Source organism: Colossoma macropomum, unplaced genomic scaffold (genome assembly GCF_904425465.1).
Source record: "Colossoma macropomum unplaced genomic scaffold, Colossoma_macropomum, whole genome shotgun sequence".
Lineage (NCBI taxonomy): Eukaryota > Metazoa > Chordata > Actinopteri > Characiformes > Serrasalmidae > Colossoma > Colossoma macropomum.
Genome location: NW_023494794.1, coordinates 9942619 through 9959321, shown reverse-complemented (window position 1 = coordinate 9959321; position 16703 = coordinate 9942619). Strand labels below are relative to the sequence as shown.

The window sequence follows — 16703 nt, the reverse complement described above, 5'->3', positions numbered from 1 at the left end:
TAGAAGACTCCACCTTGAACTCCATGAGGAGAGACCCCATACGCTTTTTAATAAAGCATGGAATTTTATTTCGATCTATTCCAAACAAAAAACAAGGGCAGACCTGCAGTTGTTGGTTTCAACAGCACAACAAAAGGCATGCCCCTGACAGTCCTCGAGGTGGGCATCTCAGAAGAATAAAAACCCAGATGTGACTCTTGGGCAGGGTGTATTGGCCAACAATCAGGAAAGATGTAGGGACCTATGGCAAGGAGTGCAAACCTGCCAGAAGTACAAGCCCCTGAATATCATAGCTGTCTGGTTGAATGCAGTCAACACTTGGGGTTGAGTCGGGGTATACATACCCTGATTCGACCCCAGAGTCAGGGTCCCTATATGTCCTTTGAAAAAGATATTAGCAAAATGAACTGTTGGTTATGGTTGAGTACTGCAGCAAGTGGGTGGAACTGTTTCTAGTAAGGATGGCCACAAAAAAACAGAAATCATTGTCAAAGACGTATTCACTCATCAAGGCACTCCAGAAAACTGTCTGATCACGGTCCACAGTTCACCTCACACCTGCTGCACTCAGTCTGTCATCAGGGGGATGTGGTGCAAAAACTAACCACAGCATACCATCCCCAGATCAACCCTAAAAAACACGACAGCATCCGTCGTGCAAAGGCAAACACCAGTCATGGGATCAGTGGTTACCTGAATTTCACCTTGCACTGGTGTCGCATCTGGAAAAATAGCTCTGGGAAGGAAGCTGAAAAAAATGAAGCTGAAAAATGAAGGTGCTGCGCAGGTACATTTTTCATTCATTAAGGTACAAACAATGTAAGTGAACTCTCAGAGGTACTACAGTGGTTTTAAAGTCCAACTGTGTGCCAAAATAGTTTTTTTCCCAGTGGAAAAGTACATATTTATAGCTCATAACCTAATGTTTTAAAAAGGAACAGTAAAATAAAATCATTTCACTGGATTATGGTTCAGTTATGTTCCCTGACTAAAGGTACTGAGATGGACCCTTAAGGGTTCCACCCCAGTGGCAGTGACAGTTTAGTATCTTTTTTCTTTAAGAGTGTAAAAGTTTCTGATTATGACATTTATGAGCTGATACAGTGACCGAAATAGCTAATCCGGCAGGACCAGGTAAAAAAGAGTCCAGTTCAAGCTGACCAAGAACTATAATGTTTGGACGACTCCAGCATGTTTCCACAGTGGGGACAAAGTGTGAGTGAGGTCCTATTCATTGTCTCAGGCCGATGCAGGCTTTGCTGCCAAAGTGGCAGAAAGATGGAAAAGTCCTGCTCAGACAGGATTGTAAGCACAATCACCTCATAAAAGCAGCCCTTCAAGGTTTTTTGAGGCTAAAAACAATAGAGCTAATATGCTTTATTATCTGTCTGTATGTTTTGCTTGTGAATAGAGGTTGGGATGAAGGTCAATACACTCTGCAGCTTGTGCCATATGTTGGTGGATATGTTCTTCACTGGTTGCTCTACACTGTTGTGTACATTATTGTGAAGTTCTTTTTTGTGTCGTTCCCAAAACCTCCCAAATTCTGAGCTTATCCATAGCTTGGTAGGTGCAGGTATGCCCTTGCTATACATTTTAATGATGTTACAGTGGAAGTTAATGTATAGTTTGGCTGCATTACATCAGTTTACTGCCAGTGCCAGGTTTGACCTGCCCAAAAGGACTGACTGACAGATGGAATGTTGCGAAAATTAGTCAGCTTGAAAATGTAACCTTTATTTACTTTTTTATTTTATTGTGATTTCATCTTCAGATTTTTCAAAATGTCATTTTTAACATCATATCTGTTGCTACATTTAACACTTTTATGAAAGCACTTTCAGGACTGTGGTGAAGTCGGAAGCCTGAGCGAAATTTGTCAAGATAACCAATGGAGTTCAAAAAATTGCTGAATTAATAAAGAAAAAACTTCCTCTATTTAGAACCATGAACATTCCAAGAACACTTCGCATGATTAAAGAGTTCTTTGCATCATGAAATGGTTCTTCAGACTGATGCAAAATGGGCTGTAGATGGTTCTATATAGAACCTTACTGAAAAGGGTTCTATACAGCACTAAAATTGGTTATTCTATTGTAACAAGCCTGGCATCACATGCTCTATGCTATTTACTAAGAGAGTCACTGTAAACTTGCAATAAGACAAAATGTTTGGAAATGTCTGTTACCATATTGATTTATTGTTTATGTATTAATGCCTGTCATTACAAGCTGCAAATGTCCATCTTTAATCTAGAATGGCCGAAAAAGATTTATATGCAAGCCGTTAGCTTAGCGCTAACATAGTACTAGAAACCCAGTGGGGCGCATTTAGAAATTGACATTATTGTATCGTAGACACAGAGTTTTGATATTTATGGAACGCTCAGTTTAACAGTCACGGTTCACCATTTACTTTTTTGGACACGCTTCAGCGAAGTCAAACTGAAGTACGCGCAAGCTGCACCCAGTATAAAATGCCAAAAACATACAAACTGAAAGTGCTAAGTCTCTTGTCCAGACATTCAAGATGTAAGAATCAAATATATCATATAAATGAATAATATAAAAGGAACATGGAGCAGATTTTCTCTGTGAACAAAAGGTGAAAGGAGGGAGAAATAGAAAACTCGGAACGGAGTGGGAGCACACTATAGCGTGATTACAGTATAGTTTGAGCAGTATAGTTTGCTGGCACTCACATACTCTTGTTGGGTTAGTCTTATCAAGAAAGTACTGATACATATTATTTCTAATAGGCAGAAAGTGAGAAAACATGGACAAGTTGCAGGAGGAACAGCCAGTTGTTCTTAATTGCTTTTCTACACGCAGACCAAAGTAGAAGATGCTAATTCTGTACTGTAATCTACATTTTAGATGTAGTTTAATACACATTTTATGACACCATGAAGGATGCATTATCTCCAAAGCATGGGTGATACCCTCACCTAATTCCAGCATTCCTATTAAAAAGAAACCTTTAATATAATGGAATGCTGTAGGGAAAACATTGGGAGAAATCTGGAGTTGAAAAAAGGGGCATGCAAGGCCTGAATACTGCACTGCATCAGCCAGTGTCTATAGTTGATGTGATAGCAGCTCCAAGCTGAGAGACTGGTGATTCTTACAGTATCAGCTGACTGCTACTTACACCATGGTCAGCAGACATGAAAGGTCAGAAGGAGAGCGTCTTTTTCATTCAGTGCCATTTGTTTGGTTCAGTTTGCTTCATCCTAACGGGAGTTACAGCAGAATATTCAGGGCCTCTTTCGAGTGAATCTTCCTGTATTATTTTTAGTTTTAATGTATCGCCTACAGAGCAGCGCTAGTAGCTGTTAATGTAGTGATGCTCTTTTTTATTTGAGGGTCCCATTTTGTAGGGCAAGATTTTAACCACTACCCCTTGTAACTCAGTTCCAAGGGGTTAGAGTGACACTCGAAAACAAGGGGTAGGGGTAAAAAGAAGAAACGGGATTGGGCCTTGCTCTGAACTCTGAATCCAAGGTCCAGCAGTGAAATCCCAGGCAAAGTATAGCAGTTAAAGCACACTATATAATAAGCGCCCAAATATATTTCCATTTATTTCTTGTAAAATCTGTGATTTTGGAGCATTTCTTTTGGTCCATTCATCATGAACACAAAGCAAATGGGCAGCTGGTGTGTTCAAATGATGGAAAAAATACAAATCGATGAAAATTGAGATACATTTTTTTCTTTGGACAGTGATGATATGTTCATGACCCAACATTGTTTCCAATCATGGTCCTGGCGTACCCTCTGCCCTCTGCCCTGCACAATTTTGTGTTTCTGCTCTAAAACACCCACTTCAGCCAGAGAGAGCTTGCTAATTAAATGCTTAATCAGATCAGGTGTGTTGGGAGCAGAGTAAACACTGATATGTGCAGGGTAGGGGGTCCTCCTGGACCAGGGTCAGGAACCACTGCTGTAAAATGATGGCATTAAGAGTGTTTTTGTCTCTGTGGTTTCGTCTCCATAGTTACATGTCTGTCAGCGCTGCACAGTGAAATGCTGGCTAGAGCGGTCAGTTCTAGAGAACAGTCAGCAGAACATACTTTGCACAACATACTTTTCATTAAAAAAAATCCTGATGAAGATACACAGTGGAGAATACAGTGTGGTTTCGCATGTCGCCGACTGAACCCTTCAGTAAGTCTTTCCATCTCAAAAGATTTAATACACACTGTAAGCAATTATAAACCCAGCAAACCCTAATTGAATAAATAATGGTAACTCCAGCAAACAAATCTGTCTAGCCACAGCTTCCAGGTTGTAACTCTATAGTCTAGTCGGGCGTAGCCAGCCTACAAGAAGGAGTGAGAGGCCTTTTTTTAATGAGCATGGTCAGTCTTTAACCTGATGTTACTATTACAACCTTAACCACAGCAATTAGAGGGGCTAGCTTTTCTTCCTGTAGTCGTACTTTCAATATAATGAAGTTACTTCAGTATAGTGCTTTTTACACTCAGGCTGTTTTACTATAGATCTTAAAATAAGAGCAAATATACACCAGACAGCCACTTCATTAAGTCCACTTCCTTGTTTCTACACTCATTGTCCATTTTATCAGCTCCACTTACTATATAGGTGCACTTTGTAGTTCTACAGTTACAGACTGTAGTCCATCTGTTTCTCTGCATACTTTGTTAGCGCCCTTTTGCCCTGTTCTTCAGTGGTCAGGACCCCCAGGACCCTCACAGAGCAGGTACTATTTGGGTGGTGGGTCATTCTCAGCACTGCAGTAAAACTTACGTGGTGGTGGTGTGTTAGTGTGTGTTGCGCTGGTCTAAGTGGATCAGACACAGCAGTGCTGCTGTAGTTTTTAAACACCTCAGTGTCACTGCTGGACTGAGAACCAAAAATATCCAGCTGGCAATGTCCTTTGACCACTGATGAAGGACTAGACTACATAAACTGTGCAGCAGCAGATGAGGCCCCTCTTGCTTTGTTCATTTTCAAAGAGCCTGTTCATTTTTAAAGTGCAGTCATTTGGCAGCATCATACCAGCAGACACCATCAACAGTGAAGTGACCCAAAGTAAGTGCAATTAAAATAATATGTGCATTAGATAAAACAATGAGCACAATGACCTTACATGAATGAATTAAGTAATGGATAATTTAATGTAAATAACAAAAATTTTTTTAACATTTGTAAAAAATGGGCTCAAAAAGTGATTCCTCACTCCAGCACATCACATTTTGTTTGAGAACAGAGGTAGGTTTTATAGCTTTACCACTGCATTTGACTCCTAACAAGGCCCCTGCAAGACCCAGCCTTAACTTGGTTTAAGGTCTGATGTACTTAAAGGGGGACTTAACTGGTTTTAAGCATTAAAGTAAAAAAAAAAACAAGAATATCTGCATTCTCAAAAAGCACATTTGAGAATGCAGATATGCATTCTCCAGGGTCTAGTGCACCAATCTGGACCACTCTTGCTTTGTTCATTTTCTGAGACTGACTATTTGTATATAGAATTACCAGTGGTCACCAACAGTGGAACAACCCAAATTAAGGACAAGCGAATGAATGTGCATCAAATTACGGGAAGAAAACACCACTATGACTACACTATGACAAACTAAAACATTTTAGACTTTCTCCATTGACTTGAAATGAATTAAACAGTAATGAAAGAATAACAAAATGAAAAAAGATGAAAAACTCCTGCATAGCTAGGGCACTGTTTCTATGAGTACTGAGGTTGGTTTTATGAGTGGTAGTCTGTGGGACAAGACAGATCTTCCAACATGAACACATAGCTGGAGACAACTTGAGCTGAATGTGGGTGGGATTATATAATGGGCCAGTTTTTCAACTGTTTAAAGGCATCAATGCTGAGTGGAAAAATACTGACTTCTTTCTGTAAGAGGCTGTCTGCAAGTTTACAGACAAAACGTCAACATTTAAAGAAATCAAAGTGAAAAGCATCCCATATTAACTTACTGTATCTATGTGTTTATTTCTTAGTAATTTACTGACTTACAATCCGTTGTTAAATAGACTTTTATTTTATTTCTCTTGTACTTTAATTTATGTCTAGATGACTAACACAATGAACAACGTGCAAACGAGCCAAGACATTTCTTTTCTCCTGAGGTAGTCTTTGACTATTTGAGGTAGTGTCTTAAACTGAGGTACTGAGGTTTATATGAGGTTTGGAATAGTTTTTGTGCATCAAACGCACCCCTCAGAAAACTAAAGTGAAAAGTTTTCCTGAAACATTTATTCTGAAAACCAAATGCTTGCTAGCAAATTTAGGGGCAGGTTTTGGAGGGACAACCAGTGGCCGTGGTCTCATTTGCGGTAGCATTCGCAACAATCCAGCGCTAATTTTTTTTTAAAGGTTGTCTCCAGATTTGCATTCTCTGGGGATTGTTTGGCCCATTAGACTATTTCACAGAACCAGAGTTTGACTCAATGCAATGCACAAGTATACCCATCACACAGTGCAAGGACTGTAACTACAGTAGTTACAGTAGTGCAGTAGTGAAGGTATCTAAAAGAGCTAATACTTTACTTCTACAAAAAAGCTCTGACAAATAGCAGCAAACAGTAATGGCATCAGTCAATACTAACAAACTGAAGCATTATCTTAAAATACATTATCATGAAAATAAACACAGTCCTTCTGCCTCTCCACAGACTTCCAGTTCCACTCATCTTCAGGGCCACAGAACATTGTAAACAGGCCAAAGATTTGTTCAAGTTTAAGAGCTGGAGATCCTGTCCATGCATGCTGAGCTGTCCTGTGTTATCCAAAGGTACTAGATACTGTGTAACAGAACAGATGCCCATGCAGGCTGGAAACACATCTGCCATAGCAGTTTTTTTATCTGCTTCTCCTGTTGTTAAACAAAAAAAAATAAATAAAAAAAAAACTGTGGCTGGTGTGTAAGATGGCTGTCCCATCTCATCCTCTGTGGAGTCTCATCAAAAAAGGTAAAAGAAGTAAAACAAGTAAAAAGATGATGGTGCTGATGATGGCCGCCACATGTGTTCTGTGTTTTAGGTCTGCAAACAAATCAAGTATAAATCTAATCAATACCACTGAACAAAGCAACATTCACAACTCAGTCTGAAAGAGTCAACTCAGCATCATAAGTCATACAGTCTACACTGTTAGAAATAGATACAATCTTTACAATAAAGATCTTTCCATAACCTAATATTTTAAAACAGAACAGTAAAATAAAAAGCCTGGAGACGAGACGGGGTGTGCGGAGTCAGTACTTAGGTAATATAATTTCAGTGGATAATGGTACAATTATGTTCCCTGACTACCGAGATGTACCCTTGAGGAGAAGACCCCAATGACAAGAGGGTCACTGCCCCAGTGATTCATACCTTTATTTCTGAGAGTGTATATATAAGCTACAATTCATGTACTGTATATATATAATGGCAATAACTGATAGCTTTACATGCTTTGGATACTTGTTGGTATTTCTGATGAAGTATCCTGAAAAACTAAAATTATTATATTTAATAAAAAAAACAATTTAAATTATGTTCATTACAGTGGTTTAAAATATATCTTTCACTTTTAGTAAAGTACATAGAACCATGAACACTCAAAGAACCTTTGCATGGTTAAAGGGTTCTTTGCATCATGAAAGGTTCTTCCGATTGATGGAAAATGTGCAATGAATGTGCTATGCATGGTTATAGAACCTCTCTATAGAACCTTTTTGAGAAGTGTTCTATATAGCACCCAAAAGAGTTCTTCTGTTGTTAGAAGCTTGACATCGTAACAACAGAAGCACCCTTTTGGGCGCTATTTAGAACCGATCTCAAAAAAGGTTCTATATAGAATCATCTACAGCACATTCTCCATCAATCCGAAGAATCTTTCAGGATGCAAGGAACACTTTAACCATGCAATGGGTTCTTTGAGTGTTCATGGTTCTATATGCTTTACTGAAGAACCCTTGAAGAACCTTATTTCTTAAGAATGTAGTTCAAATGACTATTTTATTGTGTCATAACACCTGTAATAATCAAACAATCTTACTATGCTTAATTTCATCCTCAGTTACGTTTTTGATGATCATCTTCTTCCAGTTCTCTTGCTGGACCACACAGCGGTACTGGTTCTCCTTCCACTCTTCAGTCTCCACTTTGAGGGAAATCCTCTTCTGGAAGGTTCCATCACCATTGGGTAAAGTCTCTCCTTCATCCACGTCTTCATGAAGGTCCTGTCCATTTTTTCGCCAGATCATGGTCACTGCACTGGAGTTGAACCCTGTAGCAAGACACACCACCGGAGAGGAGGAGTTCTTCTGCAACAGATAGACGTCAGGAAAAACTGCGAAGGAAGAAACAGAAGAGGAGAAAACACAGCATCGATGAGTAACGTGGAACAGCATTAGATACAGGCAGTTAACACAGAAATATGAAGTTCAAGATGATTTTTCTCAATGGTAGAGATATTATCGCTAATAGGAATTAACTAATGAACTAGATGAATAGGAACGAAAGATGTGTGAGTTGCACAGGAGCAAAAAAGACATAATTGATGGAAACAAATCTATCCTGAAACAACACTCTCTCTCTCCCAGTGTATGATGGGATGTTATTAAGCCAGTTATAATTGCCCCGGGCAGTCCAGATGCCTTTCCTACAGCTCTGCTGTTAGCTAGCATCCCAACAACAAGTAACATCGTGCAGGCTAGTGAGCCGTCCATCCGGAGCAGAAAGAAATGTACTAAAAGTGCATCAAGCGTTAAGACTGCTACAGCTAAATTTGGCACATGCTTGGATATAAAGTGGTTTTAGGTGGATCTAAAACATGGTCATCTCCTTGCTCGCTTACAAGAGCTGACCAGAAGTTGTTTTCCATTTTTAAGCCAAGGAGGTTAAAAAGACACAGTTTCTCTGGCACTACTCAACACTGAAACTCTAAAACTGTCTCAGCAACCTGCTCCGGGTTGCCAGATTGAGCAGGAATCCTAGCATCAGCATTTTACGTTACTTGCTATACCAATAATTGTTTATCAGTGATGTTTTTCCATTATGTTGCAGTGTGTGAAGTTAAATAAATAAATAAATAAAAATAACAATAATAATACAGATAAGATTTTTTTCCGTTTAGTCATTAAAGTGACACACATAGCTTATAGAACATTTTAGATAATATCCAATGGAATATTTGTGAACTACTTTAACCTTTAGGCTTGAAAAGTTTAACCTATAGGCTTTTTTGCAATTCAGTAGTACTTCATCTTAATTAAATAACACTAAACAGAGCTTCTTTATGTGCTTAAAATATTGGTCAATATATTGTTTACACTTAGCTAATAAACTCCACAACCACTGCATCGGAAACATTTTCTCGTCCTGCACGTTGTTAGACCCTATGAGGACTCCAAGTACTGGAGAAGTCATGTGCATGTCGTTTTGAGAGAAAGAGATACCTTGACACATATGATGCTGCAATACAGTATCAATAAATAGGGGACATGATACTTAAAAGCAAAGACAAAAACCCTGCATTAAAAAAAAATAATAAATAAATAAATAATACCCTTTTTAAAACTCTAAAAACCTTTACAGTAAAGCAGTGGTGCAAAGTATCTGAGAATGTTTTAAACTACAAGCAGCTTTTGGAGGATCCATAATTTACTACACAGTTTTTAGCAACATTACCTTCAACCACATTACATTTAGAATAAAAATGTTACTTCAGTACTTTTTGTAATATAAAAAGAGAAAGAACATATCACTTGATGGAATATTATGCATGTGAGCACAATGCAACATACACTACTGTTTAATAGCTTGTCTAGTAGCTTTTCCTTTAAATAAATGTAGCAAAAACTGTATACCCATCATGCTTGAAGAGGTAAACTAAATAACTTGTTTACTTTCACTTCTAAGGAATTCATTTAACATTAACAACCTAGATAAAGTCCTATATCTTCATTTTTCTAGAACTTCCATGATCTTCTACGAAGTCTATAGTTTTTCATCTCAAGTGAAGGCTTCCATACTTTTACCACCGCTGCATACAGACAGAATCATTTCACTCTAAAATAATCTTAGAGTACCTGCAGTCGTCAGATAGGGGGCAGCTCTCTTCAGATAAACAGGAAATTCTTTGGTGAAGTAGTGCTTTACTTGATCAATCCGATCTCTCTGTTTGTTCCAGATGTCTGTGATGTGGGCTGCATCTGGCGTGTGAGGGACGTATCTCATCTGCTTTACTTCCAGTGATATAAAGTCCTCTCCGTTATATCCATACTTCTCGTATCCTTCACAAACACCCTTCTGATCATCGTAAATACAGTGAGATATCCACTGAAACGTCTGCACATCTGGAAGAAAAAAAAAAACCATTACATTATTTCAGACTCTTTTTTCAGCCAAATGCTACATTCTTGATTGTTAGGGGAAAAGCTGTTAACCCTCTATTGCATGAACTATTACTTAAACATGATAAAATGTTTTAATGTGTTTGTTATTTAAAATTGCTTAAATAATAGAAATATTTTTTTTTAAAAAGTGGGGTATTTGGGAATGTGCAATCATACCATAGCACCATAAAATCTAAAAAAAGCACCATAAAATCTAATTTTTCTCTAAAAACATTATTTTTATTGAAAAACAAGACCAAACAAATCCAACTTATACTTAGTAAAAACCTACAACTAATATTCATAAATATTGCAAACTAATACATTTTCAATTGGTATTTGTAATATATGGTAATAACAACATAATACTAAAAATTCCTGGTCATGTGATGTCAAATTATTTATCCTTTCAAAGTAAAAGACCCTTTTTCCACAATTAAATAGGAGAACACTTATTTTAGCTGATTGCCATTTAGTAAAATTGAGATAAAGTAACCGTGCAATAGAGGGTTAACACAGTCACCCAATTTGCTATAAAACTGAAGGAGAGGATGTGGCTCTACATACTTTATGCTAAACAAGTATTTGTTTATAATGATCATGAAAACTTACTGTTAGCTTTCGCTACATAGTCCAAAACAGGGCTAATCGCATTTCTATTATAAGGCACTGATGTTGGCCTAGAAGACCTGGCTTGCAATCAAAGTTCCAACTCATCGCAAAGGGATGTCAGGGTGTTCCTCTGGAGCCTATTTCCAGTTCTCCATTAGAGCACAGTAGACTGAGACAGATCTAGCAGGCTAAGAAGACTACATGGCTCTGTGCTTAATATACACCTGTTAGCAATGGCTGTGGCTAAAACACCTGAATAATTAGGAGGTGTGTGCACATGCTTTTGGCCATACAGTGTATCACAGGCTACTTGACAACTAATGGCACCTCCTTTTAAAAACCGAGACCTCTAAGACCTCCCCTTGACTGTGACTGGTCCTGATCACTGTGCAGTTTGTTCTGAGCCGAACTCCTAATGCTACAAGTCCTAAACCCTAAGATTTTAAGTCGCTTGTTGATCATGAGGATCTGTTGACACTATTCGCAGACACCTACATCCACTTATGCAGTGCTGTAAGTTTGCTTTTGAGTTCAATATAAAATCCTGTTAAATTCACGAAATATCACCATCATGCATCTCCATTATGAGTATCTCAGCATATTCAACAGGTTGATTTTATGTTGGCTTGTCATATTCAGAATTCAACTGCTGTGTGTGGCCATATGTATGTATATATCAAGCAGAACTTGAAATATTTGTCCAAATTATGTGGCACATGAGTTTTAGGGGTGGGCTGCCCAGCCAATTTAGAGAAAACTCTTTCAGCTTTATGAACAGCACACATTTTGCATGGCATAGTGCAGTAAGCACTGAGTTTTTAATCTGCCCCATAGTTTTAGGCTGTGCTTCTCAGAAGCTCTGGTCTGCAATCTTAGAACTGACAAGAATTCTGAATTGGCAACAAAATCTATTAGAATGCCTGAATAGGCTAGATTCAAGACACACTCACCTTCCTTTTTTCCAACATACACTGCAAATTCACTGAAGTCTTCTCTCCGTCTGTTACATGCTGATGTGCACAAGTCTTCATAATACTTCCAAGATTCATTCATGGCTGTTTTCACCCATCCACAGGAGCTAGTGAGTGTCTTGCTACGACTGTCATAGCGAGTAATCTGCACATCATCAATGTATGTTACAGCCATACGGTCAGGAATGGTCACTAATCCAGTTGTATACGTGAACATGGCATGATGAAAATGGATTACTGTAAAACATCAAAACAAGCCAGTTATTATGTTTATAAGAAAACAAGTAGCTTGATATCATACAATATATATGGTAATGAAACAGCTGAGCACTTACATGATTCCTCAATAAATACCAAACGTCACAGTTTGGCCTGACAATTTATCGGTGTTCTGTATGCCTTGCTGAGTAATGGAATACATAAATCTAACATTATTCTTGTTCATTTTGCCTATGAAAGCAGCCAACATTGGCTTTCTACATTTAAAAGGTCTATGCATTACTACATCATTACTGTAACTGAAGATTTTAAGAGTGTTCAGGAGAGTATAAATAGTAGGGGAATATATGACACATATTACAATACAATAACATAATATTTAACACGTAACATAATGGAAAACGGGACAAAATGAAAAACTTTCAATTTTTCCAAAGTGAAACTGTATTTAAAGGTTACCTGGTTTATTACACCATTATTTTGATCTTCAGTGAATTATGGCCACACTACTAATTCGGCCAGTATTTTTCAGCAGTTCTCCTCAGTAAGCTACGTTATATGAAGCAGGCGATGATGTGCTGAGGTAACTATCAAACGTTAGTGACTAACATTCACTATGAAATAGTAACCTTTAGCACTTATCATATCAGCTAAGTATGTTTTACAGCTCAGTACATGCGCCTGTTTAATGATGCAGGGTAGATTCCATTAGAGGCGAATCCAGTGCCAGGAAGTTCCTGCTAATGCTACAGTATTAAGTTATTACCCAGCCATATATTATTCTCTCATAACCCCTAAATATTGCTGGGTCTAACATAGCCACTCCAGTGAAGATATGAGGCTGTGTGTAGTCTTATGCAAAAGTTTGGGCACTGTACTATGCACTAACTTGGACAATATCCCTCCTCTGGGGGAACTCAACTTGGGGCCAATCCCATTTCGTATTTGTACAACTTCAACTTGTTTTCGAGTGTAATCATGCCCCTTGGAACTAAAAAAGAGCATTGCTTCATTAAGAGGCTACTAGCCCTGCTCTGTAGGCGACCCCTGTCTGTCTTATGGACAATGAGTACTGGAATGCCCTTAATAAAGTCACATCGCACTTGCAATCTGCCTTATTTATATACTAACATTACAGACCCATCTGATGTTCAGAAAGTGCTTCAATAGAGGTAAAAATATTTGAGATTTCCTCCAATGCAGAGATTCCCTGCTAGAAAGAGTAATATTTAAAGAGGTTCTTAGAAGAATGTGAAATGAGACCTGTGGAAGAGATGGATTTTATCACTATGTTTGTGTGTCTCTTTCTTTCTCCCTGTCTCTCCCTTCACAGGTGTACCTGCTTAGCCAGCATCAATCATGTGTGAACAGCTGACAAACTAGAGTCCTTGCTGGAGAATGGAATAAAGGAAAACAGAACAGAGGTGACGAGGATAGACTAGAGGAAAGGAGAATAAAACTGAGGACTGTTGAACACAGGGGAGAAGAACAGAACAGAGGAGAATAGATGTGTAGAGAACAGAACAGAGGAGAACAGATGAGATGAGAACAGAACAGAGGAGAACAGATGAGATGAGAACAGAACAGAGGAGAAGAGAGTAGAATAGATTAGTGGAGAACAGAGGAGAGGAGAATTTCTAATGTTTGAATATGAAGTTTTTCACACTTTGTTCTTCATTGTTTAATTGTCTATGACGAACATGTTTCTCTCTTATTTGTTCTTGTTGTTGTGTTTCTGTTTACAGTATAGGCCAATCAGCAATGCTGAACCGCTGCACGTTTTGTTGATGTGTAGATCCTCACATTAAATAAAACAGTTAAAACTGCACATTTTGTAGGCTAATTAAAAACATCTGGGACAAACAAAATCCTACAAGCGGGAACTTTACATGCCCAGTCAAGCCCCTCACCGCCCCGCCCCCTCAGCCCTCACTTTAAGTGCCATTTTAAGCAATATACAAACGCGATTTCATTCAAGTCCTTTGATATATGTACAGTTTGGATATATGTACAGTTGGAATAGAATTCCAGAATTCCATGCTTTTCCAGGTTCCACAGGTGGGAGCGGCCCCTTTGATGCATTTTTCTTTGTTTTATTTTCCAACATGGCCAACGCCTAATAATGCAACGTTAAATGCTCCGTATGCTGATGTTACGGACTTGACATTTCCCTGCACTGCTGTGAAATTAATTTTTAAGGACTTAAGCAAAGTTCAGAGATACATAACTCACTCGTAGCAGAGCCGAAGTCTTCGATACTACTGCGCGGACAGTTATCTGCGTCGATAATATCTGGCCGTTTTAATGAGAATATGCAGTTCTGCACTCATTCGTTAAGTTTAAACGGGTTAAAATACATCATGCTTTTGCTGAGGTGGGGTTCGTTTCAAGTGCGTCATAACCTACTATCTCACCTGACGAGGCAGAGGAAAAAACACAGGAAACATGGAGCCAAAAAAGCGCCGTCTTTCCTCCCCTTTCCATCTTCTCTCGCTCTCTCTTTTAAGATGCGTTGGAATAAAAATGTGCATCTTCGTCAAAGACCCTCATGGTCAGCTCTGCAGAAAATACAAACCGAAATGACTAAGTTTCTACCTATGGGCGGTGCACACGGCTGGAGAAGGGTCCAGCCGTAGATACACGTGCCTAGATGCCGCGTTGGGTCCTGCCAGAGCCGCTTCCTATTCCCCCCATTATGTCAAAAACAGGACTGCTAAACAGCAGAGGGCGCCCGCGAGGGAGTCCTCAATGAATGGGAGTGAATGGAGCTCAACGGCTAAAAGTGAAAAGTTAAAAGGGTTTCTAATCACTCGCCCAGGAGGTTTCTTTAATTTTAGACAGTAGAAGGATGTATTTCACTAAAAAAACAAAGAAATCTCACCTGTATGTTTCCTTTTTTCTACAACAAACGGGTTTTGGGCAGCAGGAGGCGGGCATTAGTGCTAGAGCGTGATGATTGGTTGGCGAGCGGAGCAGCTCATTGGCTGTTCGCGCTCACTGACGTCATGAACGTACATGAGGCGCCGTTTTAAACTCCTATAACTGGAGTTTAAAAGCTCTTAAAAGTATAACAGCAGTGTTAAAATGTTTTAAGCTGTTCAGTGCTCAGGAAATGAATGTATTCTATTATTTTTCCGAGTGAGTCCAAATGAATGAGTTTATATGGAGCGTTTGAGCAAAATCATAGTTTATAAATGCTTAAACATTTTTAATATAAAAGAATACAATCATTTCCTGAACACAGAGCAGCATAAAACATTTTAACACCGCTGTTATATTTTTAAGAGCTTTTAAACTCGAATTATAGGAGTTTAAAAGGCGCCTCATGTATGTTCATGACGTCAGTGAGCGCGAACAGCCAATGAGCTGCTCCGCTCGCCAATCAATCATCACGCTCTAGCACTAATGCCCGCCTTCTGCTGCCCCAAACCCGTTTTCTGTAGAGTAAAGGAAACATACAGGTGAGTTTCCTTTGCATTTGATATAATGGTGGGGAATAGGAAGTGGCCAGGCTCCTCATAAACCGGCTCCGGCTTGTGGGACACCGTGTAGGTGGCAGAGAGTTGCAGAAATCTTAAAGGGCCCGTGTCCTACATCTTCCTTGTATTAAATTGTTTTCCCACTGAGGTCCATGTATAACGATTGTGTGGGTTTTCATATCAAAAACAGTCATAATTCATTTTTACATGACCATTTCCAACCTCTCTTCATCCCTTAAAACTAAACAAGCTGTTTTTGTTATGGTGCCTTTAAGACTGGTATATGTAAATGAGCTCTGTTCTGACTGGCTCAGAAGTTTTTCAGCTTCCATATAAGGAATGTAAGGCCTGGGAAGTGAACAGTACATTCTGAAACTTTAACAGTGTGAAACTCTTTTATACAGTATTCGTGGCTCTGTAAGAATGTAGCATTCATGGTATTTTCTCAGCCAACGGTTAAACGGCTCTAGTTGTGTTTGTAGGTTTACAAATAATTGTTTACAAATAAAAATACAGATAATTACCTAAACATGTCACATAAAGCCATATTCGTCATTAAACATTCACATTTAAAACACATTCGCCATCAGTCACAAGAACCATTTCACCATGAAAAGAACCATTTAGGCATGAAAAGGTTCTATATAGAGCTCATGGTTCTAAATAGAACTATTCCCTTTACTAACGAACCCTTGAAGAACCATCTTTTTAAAGAGTGTATGTTTTATTACAGAAATGCTTCAGAAATACAGTTAAAAAAAATTAAGAATGTAATAACTGCTTTTTAAGCAGTAGGAGGTTTTGTTTTGAGAAAGTTTTGTTCAAAGTAACACAAAATCTGCTGTCCATAATTGAACAGAACAGTAACTAGAATCAAATGTGGTGAGGTCAGTTTATCAGAGTGACCTATATCACATGGTGAATAAACTAACTGTTGAACATGTGTATTATACCAATTTTCATTGGTTACTTGATATGTTTTTATTTCATTTTTTACCAAATCACTGCTCCTTTTTTACTCACTCACAATTATGTACCTTTTCATTCTTC

The 16703-nt window shown here is 38.5% G+C and overlaps 1 protein-coding gene across 2 annotated transcripts; it reads right to left on the bottom strand.

The window, feature by feature from the left end:
* Nucleotides 1-5800: 5800 nt before the first annotated feature.
* LOC118815020 (putative HLA class I histocompatibility antigen, alpha chain H) lies at nucleotides 5801-14820 on the bottom strand. Of its 2 annotated transcripts, none has more exons than XM_036580951.1 (5): nucleotides 14589-14820; nucleotides 11935-12192; nucleotides 10067-10333; nucleotides 8032-8325; nucleotides 5801-7031 (listed from the first exon to the last, which is right to left on the bottom strand). In XM_036580951.1, the coding sequence occupies exons 1-5, from the start codon at nucleotides 14656-14658 to the stop codon at nucleotides 6931-6933; spliced, it is 990 nt and encodes a 329-aa protein (XP_036436844.1). In that variant the 5' UTR covers nucleotides 14659-14820; the 3' UTR covers nucleotides 5801-6930. The 2 variants fall into 2 exon arrangements, with proteins under 2 accessions (XP_036436844.1, XP_036436845.1); XM_036580952.1 differs by lacking the exon at nucleotides 14589-14820 and adding an exon at nucleotides 14407-14552.
* Nucleotides 14821-16703: the final 1883 nt, after the last annotated feature.

Coding starts and splice junctions, on each gene's coding strand:
- LOC118815020 (XM_036580951.1), bottom strand. CDS start 14,658: ATGGAAAGGGGAGGAAAGACGGCGCTTTTTTGGCTCCATGTTTCCTGT. Junction 10,334..11,934: donor GTATGTTGGAAAAAAGGAAG/GTGAGTGTGTCT, acceptor TTTTTCTTCCAG/ATGTGCAGACGTTTCAGTGG. Junction 8,326..10,066: donor CCCCTATCTGACGACTGCAG/GTACTCTAAGAT, acceptor CTTCCTTCGCAG/TTTTTCCTGACGTCTATCTG.